Source organism: Pristis pectinata, chromosome 12 (genome assembly GCF_009764475.1).
Source record: "Pristis pectinata isolate sPriPec2 chromosome 12, sPriPec2.1.pri, whole genome shotgun sequence".
NCBI lineage: Eukaryota > Metazoa > Chordata > Chondrichthyes > Rhinopristiformes > Pristidae > Pristis > Pristis pectinata.
This window is the reverse complement of record NC_067416.1, coordinates 29,807,997-29,824,562: the sequence shown is the minus strand read 5'-3', so window position 1 is coordinate 29,824,562 and position 16,566 is coordinate 29,807,997. Positions and strand designations below refer to the sequence as shown.

The 16,566-nt window shown below is 38.1% G+C and overlaps 1 protein-coding gene across 11 annotated transcripts in view; it reads right to left on the bottom strand.

Moving 5' to 3' along the window:
* Window positions 1-44: 44 nt before the first annotated feature.
* Window positions 45-16,566, bottom strand: part of blnk (B cell linker) — a 161,015-nt gene continuing 144,493 nt past the window's right edge. For 3 of the 11 annotated variants that reach the window (XM_052027910.1, XM_052027911.1, XM_052027912.1), the window contains 4 exons: window positions 10,965-11,047; window positions 8,592-8,675; window positions 8,354-8,509; window positions 46-6,330 (listed from right to left, as the gene is read on the bottom strand). In XM_052027910.1, coding sequence (XP_051883870.1) covers window positions 6,211-6,330; window positions 8,354-8,509; window positions 8,592-8,675; window positions 10,965-11,047 — 443 coding nt within the window. In that variant the 3' untranslated portion in view covers window positions 46-6,210. Of the gene's footprint in view, window positions 6,331-8,353; window positions 8,510-8,591; window positions 8,676-10,964; window positions 11,048-16,566 lie in introns of all 11 variants that reach the window. The other 8 variants (XM_052027914.1, XM_052027913.1, XM_052027915.1 and 5 more) reach the window with 4 other exon arrangements.

Genomic DNA, 16,566 nt, shown 5'->3' with positions numbered 1-16,566 from the left:
AAACTTCTTATTTAACTGTATGACTGACATGGAAATATGTTACTTTTTCAAAGCTTTCCTTAGTTTTTGTTATGTACTTCTAAATAAACCATTGCTTGCTGGAGCTGGAATTGCTTTCTGTTTTGCCTGTGTATTAGAAATGAATTTGAGTGCATTCCAAATAACCAATTTCAAAACTTTTAACACGTTTACATTTCATTAGCTGTTCACACCCAGTATTGGGTTATTTCTTTTGGAATTGGCCTTTACAAATATTGTACACTATTTTTGAATACATGTACATTTTCTTCAGAAATAAAAATTAATTAAACAATGATTTTTTTCTGTCGTAAAAACTCACCATAAATGTATACACCTTTTGTTACAGCATAAAATAACATAAGTCATCAGGATTTTCAAAATTTTAGTTTTAAATTGCTCCATTGTAAAACTTGCTGAAATTAAACCTTCTAGGCACAATTGTTTATGGTTGAAATATCTAGAACCAAAATAGTATGGATGCTGTAAATCTGAAGTAACATTACAATCTGGAGACACTCAGCTGGTTAGGCAGCATCAGCAGGAAATGAAGTTTCTCCACAGATGATGCCTGACCTGAGCACATCCAACCAATTGTTAAGATGGTTGTTCTCAATACATATCAACAAGTAACGGGTTTGTAAGAGAGGCAAAGATTATTGGAGTTAGTCTAACTGGTGCCTGTAGCTAGGATATCCCAAGATATTTCTTGTGCTTCAGAATATTTTTTTCACTTTTTCACCTTTTATTAATTAAACTGGGAAGTTGTTCGATTGTGCACTGATCAAGATAATATTTTGGTCTATTCCCAAATTTTTTTCAAGAACAGTATTGTGTATTTAAGTGTGTTTAAGAGTTTTAGCATTGGCAGTGCTTGGTGATTCCGTCAACTGCAAGACCGTCACTTTGGCAATGCATTACATACATTCATTATTCTTTACATTGATCAGTTAAATCTAAATCCTGTTTAAATCTGCATATTGCTGCAGATTGAATTTTATGAATTTGAAAATGCTAAAATCATAAGCCCTTTTTCATCATCAAAATTTTAATTTGCAATTCATCTTCATAACCCAGTTAACCTAGTTATTAAATCCTATTTACTAACTGATGTTTTCAATTTTGTGATCAGAATTTCACATTGTTTCATTTCCACAACCTCATTTGGGTGATTTGTTGAGACTTCTATTTTTCTGGCTCTAAAAGCTAAAACCAGCACCCCTTTTAGCTTTTCCCATCATCCAATGAATCAAATACTCTTGGTGAAGCAACAAATCACTGTACTACTTCCAGTTTCTTGTACTGCATTTGGTGCTCTTCAACCCTAGAAAGACCAATTGCAGACTGCTTTGTGGAGTTCAGCTGATGCTGAGCTTCCAATTGCTTGTCACTTTAATTCTCTATATTATTCCTATGCTGACCTCTTTTATCTTTTGCCAGCTTGAGGAACAGCATTTGATCTTTCGACGAGGCATGTTGCAGCCTTGGGACTTTACACCAAATTCAACATTTTCAGAAAACTAGCCTCTTCAGTTTGTTTCAGTACTGGACAATGCTGATGAAAGGTCATCCACCTATAACGTTAACTCAGTTTTTCTCTCTTTACACCTGACCTGCTAAGTATTTCCAGAATTCCCTACTGTAGTGTTTGCATCTCGCAGTTCCAGCTTTATTTCTGTCCTTGTTTCTCTTCTATTTGCATCTCCTTCAGATCATTACCACATTGTGCATCAAAGTCTCCTTTTCTCTTCACTCCATCACAGACATTCTCTTTCTTCTCTCCATTCTCTACCCCTTCTCTGCTGGAGCAAGCTTGATTTCTGACAGCCTGGGTTTTGATGAACGGTCATCAACCTGAAATGCTAACGCTACTTCTCTCTCTCCAGGTGCTGCCCGACTTTGCAATCATCCATGTTGATCCAGCTCTGCGTACAAATTTCCTCTTCAGAACTTTTATCTTAATAAGTATGCCTTCTGACCCTGTAGCAGTGTGCTGAAAGCTTTACTGAGGTTCTAAACAAATATCATCCACTGAGTTGCTTAAATGGCAATATACTTGTAAACATAGGTGAAACTCCTGAAGGGGCTCCTTAAGTGCCCATTGCTGACTTGCTTTTGTTGCATGGTACAAGATTTGATTGAAAATCCCCTGTAATGCCTGTGAATGTTTTACTGTGGATGTAAGGGTGAAAGTGCATTGTCCGATTTCTGATGTTTGGTGGGGTTGGGGGCGAGGCGGTGGAGGTTGTGGTAGTGGTGGAATTCAACTGAAAGTGGCCTTTTTACATTCTACTTGAAAAAAGACTGATGCTTTTGTGGGGGAAGAAAAAGAAAACATTGCTGTATGTCTGAATTTCTAAGCCATGCTGTTTAATTGTGTTTATAGTCGATTCCCAGAGTTGCAGCTATTTTGCAGAAATTCTGTTTCTTGTACTCGGTTTAACAATCTGTTATAGAGAATAGAGGTGGAAAAAACACACAACCATTGTGGCCTGCTCTTCTAACTAATTTAAGGATGTGCATTATTGAGTTTGTTCTTGAACCATGGTTTAAGCCTTGCCTCCTGTTTAAAATTGAATGTACTAAATCAAACCAATCACCAAACAGGTAAGTCTTATTTTCTGTTAAATGATTTTTGTTATAGAAATTTTCATTTCTGAATGTAGTATGGAAGTATACTATGGAAGTATTGGAACATTTGTTTATTTTCTTTATACTAAGTCATTACTGATAACTAAGGTAGTTTTTAATCTGTTTACTATTATCAGACAAACCAGCTAATATTGCTTGAGAATAGATGGTGCCCAAACAATCTCTCTCTTGTTCTAGATAGCCCAGTAGGGGAAGCATCATTTTAGCATCCATCCCGTCAGTCCTGCTGCAGAATCTTATGTTTTGATATGATCACCTCCTGAACTTCAGTGAATGTAGGCCCAACCTGCTTGACCTTTCTTCCCATGTCAAACCCTTCATTGGCAGGAATTAACCTAGTGAACCTTGCTCTGCAGTTTCTCCACTGCATCAAATCTTCCTTAAATATGGAGATCAAAACTGCATGCAGTACTCCAGGCATGCTCACCAGTATCCTGTGAGTATAAGTACATCAAAAAAAAATAAGGGGCCAAGTGGCCTACTCCTAAGCCTGCCCCACCATTCAATATGATCTTGGCTGATCTGCCCCAGGCCTTATCTCCTATTGTGCCAATTCCCCGAAATCTTTCAAAAATTTATGTTTTGTCTTTAAGTAACCCCCATGATATAACCTCCACAACCCTATAGGGAAGAGAATTCGAGATTCACCACCCTATTGCAACAAGAAGTACCTATACACAGGTTTTAAGTGACCACCCTTTAATCTTGTAACCATATTCCCTTGAGATTCTCCTACTAGAGTAAACATTGGGGCATCTATCCTGACTTGACCCCTAAGGATCTTATATGTTTTAAAAAGATTACCCCTCATTCTTCTAGATGGCAAAGAATTTAATTTCTTTAACCACTTGTGGGAGGACAACCCTCTCATCCCAGCAATTAGCCCAGTGAATCTCTTTTGGACTGACTCCAGTGTTTGTATATCCTTGAATAAGGGGGATCAAAATAGTAATCCATATGTGGCATAGCAGTACCCTATAGTAGCATAGCAGTATACTGTAACAATACTTCCCTATTTCTAAACCCCAACCCACTTGCAAAAAGGACAATATGCAATTTATCTTCATAACCACTCGCTGCACTGGCCAGCTAACTTTGTGTGATTTGTGCACACGAACACAGATCCCCCAAACTTTGCTCAACTGCAATCTTTCTTCATAAGATAATCATCTATGTTCCTCTTATTGACGTGCACAACCTCTCACTTTCCCACACTAAACACCATTGGTGTTTAACAACCTTACACAACCTTAGCTGTACACAGTCCAAATATCCTCTTGGCAACATGTCTTCATGTATATTTTTGTGTCATCATCAAATATGGATACATTGCACTCTATCCCTTTCCCTTCCACCCCTTCTCCAGGTCATTAATATGTATAGTGAATAATTGAGGGCCAAGAACTAACCCTAGGGGCAGTCCACCAGTTGTATCCTTCTAGCCTGAAAAAGACCTGTTTATTCTGACTCTCTGCCTTCCATGTGATAACCTGTCCAATTCATGGTAGCACATTTACCCTCATACTATGAGCTCTATTACATGAGCCTATTCTGTGGCACTTTGTCACATGTCTTCTGAAAATCCAAATGCACTATATCTACAGCTTCCCTTATATGGACTCTGAATATTGTAAAGTTGCAGAAAACTTGTACTTTTACACTCTATAGCCCTTGCATTATAGGTCAGTGTTTCATTAGCCGCCTTAATTACTTGTTGTAAATGCATGCTAACTTTCTGATTCATATACTAGGACTCAGATCCCCATGTACTGCAACATTTTCTATTTTAATGTTCCTCTTAAAATGGATAATTCCACATTTTTCCACTTTGCACCCTATCTGGCAACACTCTACCCACCCACATAACCTAGCCATAATCCCTTTTACATCTTGTTTTCCTCACAACTTCTCTCTGTATCATCAGTGAATTTGGCAACAGTAGACTTGGTCCCTTCATCCAAGTCATTAATATAGATTATAAATAATTGAAGCCCAAGCCCAAAGCTAGGCCTTATTAGTGGAGATGCTTTGTTGTATCTAATATTTATATCATTTACAAGCCTTTGTTCTCAATACATGAATGCTATTGGCAGGGCCATACTGTCTGAGAAGTAGGCAGTGTGCCCCTAGCTTAAACCTGTGGTGATGGTGCTTGCACACTACTGTTAAGTAGGAATTACAATTCCTCTTTATGCACTATGACAGGAACAACAGATCACTGAGGGCAAACCAGAATGTTTGCAAATGCAGGGCTGTATTTGACCTTTATTTGCTTCTGACCACACGCGAGTCCCATCATTAAGACCACTGCATCCACTTCCACAATATTGCCCAATTTTGACCTTGCCACAATCTTAATGTCACCTGCTACTTTTCAACCCAAGCCTGAATATTCTACAGCAAGACTTGGATAATGATGTAGGCTATTCCACAATGGAGGGAGCAAAGAACTCTTGTCCCATTCTAATAGCAGAGTAAGGATCAAGTAGCCAAAGAGTGTACAGATTCTAGCAGTGGTGTTTTAATACTATAGTGATTGGCTTTTTGATCTTAACCTCAGGATTGTACTTTTGGTGTGTGGGATTAGAAATAACTTGCTTGGAAATCAACAATTGGAACACCAGAGCATCATTATTGTCAGCGTTCCAGTTTCCCAAGCTCCATTGTCAAGACCACTTCTATCCAGCTCCCTAAAATTGCACAACTTTAACCTTGTCTCAGGCACGAACGATGACCCATGGGACCATCCTTGACGACATTATGTGGGGAGCTCTTTAAATCTCTTCAAAAATGAAGCTTAGCAGCATAGCCCATGATAATGGCTTCATGTTTTTTTTATTCAAAACACCAGCTGCTGTTTCCAGGTGACAACATTAACTTCTGCCAGATATGTTTTATGCTGTCGGCCTATGATCAAGAACTGAAATTTGTCTATTCAAATTCCTTCCATGTGCAACATTTACAACCAGCAGATAAATTTCATCTTATCAGGCCAGGCAGCTTCTGAAGCACAGATGAAATGCCAGTTTTACTGTGCTAAATCATAAAACTGACTTTCCTTCAGTTTTTCATCCTGTATTAACAATAATTAAGAATATTTGAATTGTTAGAATGTTTAACATCATAAAATACCTATATTGTTAGGAATTGGATTGTGGAAAGTATCTACTAATTAAATTTTTAGCAACAAACAGATTAATTTAAAAAAGTGATTACTGTTGCACAACGGTTTTTAAAAAAACATCTTTGAGTTGAAAAAGATGGTTTCTTCTGTCATCTGGACAGTAGATCTGTGGTACTGTACAGTAGCTTCAATAATATGTTTGAGTTGAAAAACTATTCATTTGGAGCATAAATGAGTTAAATGATAAAATGGTTCTGTGCATAAACCAACTGCTCATGAATTATGACTAATGAACAGTGCCCATTTAAAATTCATCTCTTATGGGAATTTAGACAGCTTATTTTAATTCAAATGATTTGTGTGGTTGAAAATGATATCAAATGAAAACTATATAAATACTATTCAGTAAACACAGTTCATGAGTCCTGGACTGGATACTTCAATTTGGTAGAATCTTTGGTGTTATTTTGGCTGTCAATGAGGACCAAGGGATTCTTTTGATGGTTTTCAATTATGTCAGCAACACTGGAGAACCGCTAAATGAATAGAAACAAACATTCGTTAGCCCAACATAATCCTTTGTGGAACTATAGCATAAATCAACATTTTTGTACCCAAAGTGTCCCAACATTCTACATGTTTTCCTTTCCCAAAAATAAAATGTACTGATCTGAAATTAGAAAGGACAAAGTCTTGGTTGAAGAAGATTTTAATAAGAGACTTCTGAAGAGGAGGAGGCTGAGAGCCCAGGGAACTGGGGATTCCAAAAGAGGAAACCAAGATGGGAGTATGCCATTTAATTTCTTGAATCTCCCAATATAATAGCTCAATTCTGGATATAACTAATAATTTCAGTTTCAACATTTTACCTGGAACATTTTTGTTATTTTAAATAAGTGAGTTCTTTGTATTTATTCCAAAATTTATTTCCCCTCTATTAATGAGTTCAACACCAGGCCATGAGATATTGGGGCAGATGACCAAGACCTCGAACAATTGTGTCCAAAGGAACCTCCAGGGGGGAAAGGGAGGCAGAATGCCAAGATGTCTAGGAAGGGACTTATGGAGCTTAGGAATTTGGCAGCTGAAGACTTGGATGGAATGATTAAATTTGTGGATACTGAGGAAGCCAGAGTTAGAGATGGCATTGACGTCCCAGGGGATTGCAGGGCTGTGCAGGATTAGACACATGGGAAGGAGCGAGACCAAGGAAGGTTTTAAAACAAGGAGGAGAGTTTTTTTTTAATGGAGGCAATGCTTAGCCAGTTACTAATGTAGGATAACAAGCACAGGAGGTAAAGATGAACACTTAATAAAAATTTAAGGCACGGAACAGATTTTTGGATGGTTTTCAGTTTATGAAGTAAACAGCAAGAAAAGGGAGTTTGGAATGCTTTGTTAGACTGAATTTGAGAGATGCTAGATGTGTGGATAAAGGTTTTAGCCCTGGACAAGCTGTGATAGTAGTGGATTCTGGTGATAGAACTGGAAATACAATGGTGTGGGAATGCACAAAGCTTATCATGAGGTTCTGAAACAACTCGTTCAGAGTCAACCAGTTGCCAGGAGTCGGATGAAATCAATAAACATGGAAAAAGGGTTGTGGCCTGATTAGAGTAGTCTTGATCATCTTGGTACTAAGTTGGAAGAAATTTCCACTCATCCAGTTCCTTGTTTTGAGTAAGCAGTCTGCCAGCTCATTCGGCTCAGGAAAGGTGGGTATCGTATAGAAGCTCGTGGCCAGTTTTCAGATGTTGTTCAGGGATTACATACAGATGAGAAATGGGAGACAGATTCTTTGACAACACAATAGCCATGAGGGAGTGTGAAAGGATACCATTCTCTAACTACAATTGCATAAATCAGAAGGAAACCTAATGATTGTAGATCCAAACTGATGGACAAAGGCAGAAAGCCATCAAAGGACGTGGTGTGGTCAACCATAGCAAAGGCTGTAGCTAAGCCTTGAAGAATGAGGTTGGAAAGATGTCCTTTGTTACTATCACATAAGATGTCATCAGTGACTTTGATAAGAAACATTTTGGTACTGTGGCAGGGATGGAAATCTGAGGAGAATTCAACAGCAAGTTCCAGGAATGATGATTTGGGAGGTAACCGCTTGTGCAAAGACTTTGGAGGAGGAAGGGAGGTTTGAGAATCAGCAGTATTTTGCAAAGACAGATGTTATAGGTGGTTTATAAACCATAGTTAAGACTGAACTGGAGAAGGGTGAGTGTAATGCCTAAAAAGATAAAGATGATCTGCTGCTAATCCCATCCGATTTGAATTTTACCCCATGCTTTTTCACCCTAATTAATCCACTTTAACAATGGTTATAACATCTGAAAATATAAAATTTGGTAACAAACCTGATACATAGAAGAAAATAGTGCTTTGAAAATACAAAGCACTTTTGTGTAGTTTCTTAACTTACTTACATCAGCTTCCATTAGCAGTTATTTATTTTAAACTGTTATTAGCTACAATTAATTAATGCACTTAATTGTTTTAATTAACTTATCTTTGGATATTGAGATGCATGCAAGGTAAATCACTTACCTCTTCACCAATCTTCTCTTTGCCTAATGCATATTCTTTTGTTACTTCAATATAACGCACAGGAATATTGTAGACCCTTCTTTTGTATAATACAACTAATGTATATGGCTGCCGTGTGTCCTGCCCAGAACTTTTTCTTATGAGGTATGCTCCATCCTATTTTGGATAAAAAGTGCATTTAGATACAAAAACTGATTTAAAGTAATGTAAATCTGCTATTAGAAATGTATTCTTGTACCTTATTGAATTTCTGTAATGTCTCTTCTGCAGTTTTTCGGTCGTACTGATTTGTAAACCATACTTTTCCAACCACACTAGGATCCTTTGAATCAATAAAATGAAGTTGAATATCAAATGCTTCTAATATTGTTCAGTGTTGACAACAATTTTCTTAACAGTTTGCTCTTTAACTACCACCCACAGTATAATGGAAACTTAATGTGATGTCTTTTATGTATAAAACTGATTTTACTTAGGATTATTTTTAAGACATTTTGTGAAAGGAGCACATAAAGACATTCAAATTAGGAGAAGTAAGCCACACAAGCCCCCAAGTCTGGTCAGTTATTAATAAGACTCCTGCTAATCTAGTAGTAATGTCAACTGTGCCCTCTTATCGACCCACGGTGACCTTTTATCCCCTTGATTATCAGGTATCTACCTGTGCCCTAAAAATATTCAGAATTTGTTTCCATCATTCTTTCAAGGAGAGTTCCAAAGATTCATGATTCTTGGAGGTGGGGGGAAGCATCATCTCCAATTTAGATGGGTGAATCTCTTAATTTTCTTTTGAAGTGATCCCTAAATCTAGATTCTTCAAAAAACATCTCTCCACATCCATCTGTGACTATCCTTTAAGTCACCCCTCATTTTTCTGAACTCCAGTAAATACAAGTTGAGCCTGTACAACCTTCACTCACCAGACAATCTGCCCATTCCAGGCTTTAGGCTAACAAACCTTCTCTGAACTGCTTCAACACATTACATCTTACCTTAAATAAGGAGACTTGTATCTCACTGCTGCCCTATATAACTGAATTATAACTTACATACTTGTCATTTATTTCTATGAGAATTAAATGCAAAACATGAATGTTAGCTTTCCAATTTACTCATGAACCTGCATACAGGTGATCCAGATATTACAGGGAATTGCATTCTAAGAAGCATTTATGATCTGCTTCCTGTTAGCCACTCAATCCATGCCAATTATTACTGTCAGTACCATGATCTTATATTTTCCACAATAAACTTTGATGTGGGACTTTATCAAATGAAAAACATGTGACTTGGACAGAACAATGAGATCAAACAGTAGGTAAAAGAGATGAATTTTGATAAAGTCTTTAAAATAGTAGAGTGAAGTAGAGGTCTTTATTGATAGATAGAATCATGGAGCACAGAAACAGGCCCTTTTGGCCCACATAATCCATGCCAACCTGATGCCTTTCAACACTAATCTCATTTGCTTGCATTGTCCAAAAAATGCTCAAGTGTGTGACTTGAGCAGCTGCAGGGTGTATAACTGATGATTAAATGAATAAAAGTAGGCAAGCAAAGAAGCTGAAATTAGAGGAATAGAATACTCAGTACAAGAACAGGTTGCAAAAGTAAAAGAATGAGAGACTATGGAAGGATTTAAATGAGGTGATCCACTGTGGAAGGAAGAAATGGGGAAAATACATATGAAACTCAAGAGAGAATGGAAAAAGTTTGGATGCAAGTGTCTTCAGAAGTGTGGAGGGCAAATTAATTAATGTGGAAAAAGCATGTGGAATTTTGGGAATAATATCAAGGCCCTAGAGGATGCAGAAGAGATTCACTAAGATGACTCCCAATATGAGAGAATTTAGTAATGCAGGGATGGTAATCAAAACAGGATCTTTTCATTAGAAAAGAGAAGCTGAGATTGTTTAAAAGTTGAAATGGGGAAAAAATCCCACTGAAAGCATATTATCAAAAGAACATAGGGAAAAGCTGAATAGTATATTTCAGTGGTAGTCAAGACATAAAATGGTGCGCCAGAGCCAGAGATGGAAGTAGAGTCCATAATAGTTTAAGGGATGAGTTCAAAAGTGAAGAAGTAATGCAACTTGGTGTGGGATGTGATAGATGTGGCAGAATTTTAAACAAATTGGAGTTTATAGACAGAGCACTGAAGTACATGAGATTAAAGATGATAAAGGCAAATATCTGAAGGTTTCAATGGTGGAGCAGCAGAGATAATGTTTTGCAGTGAATTTTAGTGATGGTAGGATATGGGATCTGAAACTCAGCTCTGAGTCAAGAATATCAATGTCATAATATGATTTCAGCTGAGGATCACTTGCAATGAGAATGGAAATCATGAGAAAAGATGAAGAGGTAGACTGCACATAATTAGTTGTATAACGAGTAGACTTTTAGCCACAGGAAAAGATTTTGTTGTTTAGTCATTGTCAGCCTGTTAAGTATTACACACAGAAACAAATCTAAGATTGGGTGTTATGAAAGCAATTAATGGTGGAATGGAAATAAAGTTGTGTACATCTGAGCAGCTGATCTGAATATTTTTCCTTTGATTTTGTAGCTTATGAAGATGATAAAATACATTGGTTTATGGAAGTCTTACCTGCTCCAAACTTGAATGAGAACTGGGATTGGGAGTATGTCGTGTCAGAAGTTCATTATGTCTGGTAGGAGTTTCTGGAATATCTGAAGCAATTATAATTAGAAAGTAATCACCAATCAAAATGTAATTATTTCCCACAAAAAGTAATTACAGTCAATGTTTCCCAAGTATCATCTCTATTGTGCTGATGCAGACACATGATTTCCTGATAAAATCCTATGTTGAAAAACTGGGCATTGCTTGTTGAGTCAGACGAGAGGAGACATTCCCAGCCTTCTGGTTTCATTTCATAGAATCATAGAATTATAGTATCATTATAGCTCCAAACAAGGAGCCCATTCTGGCTTGATGCAATCCACTTGGTCTCATTCTCTTGTTCCTTCCCCATTGTTTGCTGGTTTTATTTTGCTTAAAGCACTTAATTAATTTTTGAAAACCATGACTGAATTTAATTCCACTATCCATTTAAGTCATGAATTCTATGTCCTTGCAAATCATCTCCAAACTGTCTCTGTCCCAAGGAAAAGAACTGCAATGTTATCCTTGTATCTGAAATTCCTTATCCCTTGTACTATTTTAATAAATCATTTTTATATCCTCTCTTGCTTCCTAAGGTGCATTCCTCAAAATTGGATGTGATACTCCAACCGCAGCTGAACCAGTTTTTCTTCTTTTTTGTGATTTCTTTTGTTCTCTGTGCCTCTTTTCAAGGGCAATGATCCCATAAACCTTTGTAACAGCTTCCTCAATCTGATTTGTCACCTTAAAACAATTGTGTACATAAAATCTCAGGTTTCTCCATTTCTGAACTCATAGTAATTGCCATCTTTATACTGCTCCTCCTTGTTCTAATTGCTAAGGTGAATCACATTATATTTCATCTTCCACACATCTACCTACTCCGTCATCTCATTTGTGTCCTCTTTGAAGTCTATCATCTTCCTCATTGTTTACGATGCACCCAAGTTTTATATCATCTGTAACTTTCTAATTTGTGCTTTTTGCACCCAAGTCATCAATATATTAAAAAAGCAGTGATCCCAGCACCAACGTTTTGGAAATATCAGTGCCTACCTTCTATAGGCCTGGGAAACAATTGTTTACCGCTATTCTCTTTTTCCTGTTCCAAAAAGCCATTTTATTATTTATGTTGCTACTGGCCCTTTTTATTTTTTTGGGCTTCAGCTCTGCTCACGGTTATTCTGTACAACATTGTCTGCAGGTCCACGGACACCACGTTAATCATGTTCCTTCGATCATCCTTGTTATCAACAAAAATTTAATCAGTTAAGTATGATTTGCTTTGCCATATTAAACCATGCTTGTCCAAATAATAATTCATTTTGTTCTATTTTATTGTTTCTTGCAGTTTCCTTACCATAGAAAAAGACTGATTGGCCCTAGATTTCTGGGTTCATCCTTGCATCTTTTTAAACAATTAGGTAACATTTGGAATTCTCTAATCCACTGGTACCACTCCCTGTACCCAAGTGGTATTGAAAGATTGATAGCCTAATTTCCCTCATCAACCTAGGATGCACTGCATTCCCACTTGATGACTTATTTACTTTACATACAGTCAGTCCTTTTAGGATCTTGCCTGTACAATTTTGAGTCTGTCTGGTATCTTAATCGCCTCTTTACCTGAGATTTTCATAAGAACATCTTTTTGGTGAAGTTAGACGCTAAGTACCCATTTAATATCTCTGCCTCTGTTTACAGACTTCCTTTAGGTCTCTAATTGGCTCGTCCCCTATGCTCACTACACATTTTCTACTTCTATGCCAATAGAAGACTTCTGGATTCTCTCTCAGAATAACTGCATGTCTACTCTCATCATCCCTTTTTGCCCTTTTCTGATTTTACACCCCTCTGATCTTTCTATACGCAGTCTGGTTGTCACTTGTATCGTAGAGTAATACCGCACAGATACAGGCCCTTCAGCCCAACCAGTCCATGCTGACCACGGTGCCCACTCATCTAGTCCCAATTTCCTGCGTTCAGCCCATATCCCTCCAGCCCCGCCCCTCCCTCTACCTATCCAAGTGCTGCTTAAATGATACTATTGTACCTGCCTCACCCACTCCCTTTGGCAGCTCGTTCCATATACTCACCACCCTCTGGGTGAAAAAGTTGCCCCTCAGGTCCCTTTTAAATCTTTCCCTAAATCGATGCCCCCTAGTTTTGGAGTCCCCTAACCCTGGGGAAAAAACTCTTGCCCCATCTTTACTGTGACTTTTTTTTACAACTGTCAATATACACTAATTACTGGCACCCCCCATCTACCCTCCTGCTGTCATCCCCAATGACTACCACTGTGTGTATCATTATCACATTTTCTGCTTCGTCTTTTCTCTTTCATCATCCAGGAAGCTCTGACTTTGGTTGGCCTGTCATTCCCTCATGTAGGAATGTCTCTTTAAGGCCACTGATTGTTTGATTACAATTTTATCTGCCACTCTTTAAATTTTAAACAAATATATTCCTTTCTGTCTCCTTTTCATGGCGAATCAAACTCTGATGATGCGGCAATAGCTGTTCCCTACTGGTTCTTATTGATCCATTTCAACTAGATCCAGCTCACCACATTCCTCATTGGGTCAAAAACATTCTGTTCTAGAAATTCTGAATAGTTCAAAAATTCTTACCCGTTATTGCCCCGATCTACGTTAGGATAGTTGAAAATCCCTATTATCACCAACCTATTGAGTTTTTGCAAGTTAGAATCATAGAAAATTAATGACATAGGAGGTCCCTCATCTCCCTGCCAGGGGAAAAAAAAGTGACCTAGCCTAATCCTACCTTCCAGCTGCAGGTCACAGCTCTACGAGTACATATCCAGGCAATATTTAAAAGTGGTGGGGGTTTCTGTCTCAACCACTTTCAGCCAGGCCTGGTGATTTTTTCACTTTCAAAATTGCTAAATGCCTTGCTACTTTCTCTGTTACTAATTTTATCCCATTCAATTCTTCATGCACTTCCTCCTCATCTACAATATGGGCATAATCCCCCCCTTCTGTAAAGGCAGCTGCAAAATATTAATTAAGAACCTAATCCACGTACTCCGCCTCCACACATAGGTTACCATTTTTGTTCCCTAATAGGCCCTGCACTTTCCTTAGTTGTTCTCTTGCTCTGATGGACTTAAATCATTTTGGGATTTTCTTTGATCTTACCTCCTAGTATTTTTTTTCGTGCCACCTCTTTGATTTGCTAACTTTTCTTTTAATTTCAATCCTATATTTCCTATATTCTTCTTTCCTTTTTGGCAGAATTAAGTCCTCAGTTTTCAGCATTAACTTTTCCTTTTTACCTCATCTACCCTCAATGGATGTTGTCATCCTTGGCAGTAATTGGTCTCTAAATTTGCTCCTCTACACCTTTTCTACTTGTTGGCAGCCTATAAGATACTACCAGGAAAAGGATTAAGTAAATCTCAATTCCTTTCTTAACTCTGACCATATAGATTCAGTCCTCGACTCTTAAAATACTTCCTCTCTCTCTGTAACTGCAATATTTTCTTAATCTGTAAAGTCACAGCTCCACCTTTTGATCAGCAAAAAACCAAACTACTGGAGGAACTCAGCAGGTCAGGCAGCATCTGTGAAGGAAATGGACAGATGACATTGCAGATGGAGACCCTTCATCTGGGAAGCTGTCCACCTTTCGTCCTTCCTTATCTTTGTTGCACTTTATCTAGGAGTATTAGATACCCAATATAGTTCCTATTTTAAAACCAGATCTCTGCTAACATTGTGACATCATGATCTCAGGTGGTTGTTTGTACCTGCGGTTCACCAAAGTATTTACATACAGGTAAGATAAAGGTATCACATTCTTTCTTATTCCAATCTGCCCAATGATGTAAATGTTCTTGTTCTGGTACTATGTCGCTGCAATTCTTTGAGCATCATAGTTTTTTTTCTTCGTGCTACACCTTAGTGCTCCTTTCAATTAGACTAACTAATCATGAGGATCTTTGCCCTACCTATTTTGAGATTTAGATACCAGTGCCGAAGAATCCATTGATCTTTCCTTTTGCACCATCTCTTTGGCCATCTATTCATTTGCACAATGATGCTGGAGGAACTCACCGTATTTTTCATCTAGATTCCAGCATCTGCAGTCCTTTGTTTCTGTCATTCATTTGCACTATTCTTCCACTTAAACCTTTACCAGCAGTTGGCACTGATAGTAATCTGGAGATCACCAACATGCAGGCTCTACTTTTTAACCTTTTTTCCTGCAAAATCACTGAAATGTGCTTTGGGAATTTCCATCCTTCTTTCTACCTATAGTTGGTGGAATCTCTTCAATTCTTCAACTCATTGGAACCAATTGGAACAGTTGTTGCTGTCTCTTTGACTACTGTGAACAGAGGATCGGCAGATTTAAGATGGAATAAAAATTTGCATTGAAGGTAGGATTTATTAATTCTCCCATCCCCCACACAGACAGTTCCTAGCACTTTGGCACCCCCAGCTGCAAAAACTTCCATCTTTTCAAAATTTCAGATGCCAAACGATTGAAGGAGTTTGTATGTTCTCCCTGTGACTGTGTGGGTTTCCCCCAGGTGCTCCAGTTTCCTCCCACATTCCAAAGACGTACGGGTTAGGAAGTTGTGGGCGTGCTATGTTGGCGCCGGAAGCGTGGCGGCACTTGCGGGCTACCCCCAGAACACACTATGCAAAGGTGCATTTCACTATGTGTTTTGATGTACATGTGACTAACAAAGAAATCTTAATTAATATCTTAAAATGATCTGCCAGCTGGAAAGTGTACTGTAAAGCCAGAAAGTATGCAATAATATGTTAAAAAGAGAGAAGTTATGCCAAGTACAAATGAGTGCTTAGTATTCAGAGTCTACAAGCTTCTAAGTTATTTGCTCATGAATATAAGTGTCACTTGCAAAGTTAGAATTGAGGAACATATCCTTTTATAATGATGTTTGCTATGAATTCCAGCATTTTGGCCCAGTAACAATAAACCAAGTCAGACTGGTGTATGATTGAAGGGAAACTTGCAGGTATGTAATGTTCCCGTTTTATCACCATATAGTTAACTTCACAGATTTGGGAGGTATTATTGAAAAACTCTTCTGAATTGGCAGAGGATCCTGTAGATGGCATACTTTGCAGCCATCATGTGGTGGTGGTGGAGGGGGTGAATAATTAAGAGGGTGGGTGGTGTGCCAATAAAGTAGGTTATCCTAGATGGCGTTGATGATCTCAGTTGCTGTTGGAGCTGTATTCATCCAGGCAAATGTCATATACTCGGTCCTGAGTTATACCTTGCAGAAGGGTTTCTTCCACATTATTGGGCAGATACTAGTGTTGTAGCTGCACTGCATCAGTTTGGCTACAGGCACAGCTGATTCTGTGGAGTTTTACAGCTGGTATGTTGTTATGGCCCACAGCTTCTGCTGTAAGCAATGTGTTCAGCTTTTCAGCCGAATTGTGTGAAGACTTCTTTGGTGGGGTCCTTGGAAGGAGGCTGAGATGGATCATTCGCATGGCATGTCTGGCTGAAGATGGCTGCAAACTTTTCTTTTGCCCCAGCATATTGGAATCTTCCATCATTGAAGATAATGATGTTATGGAGA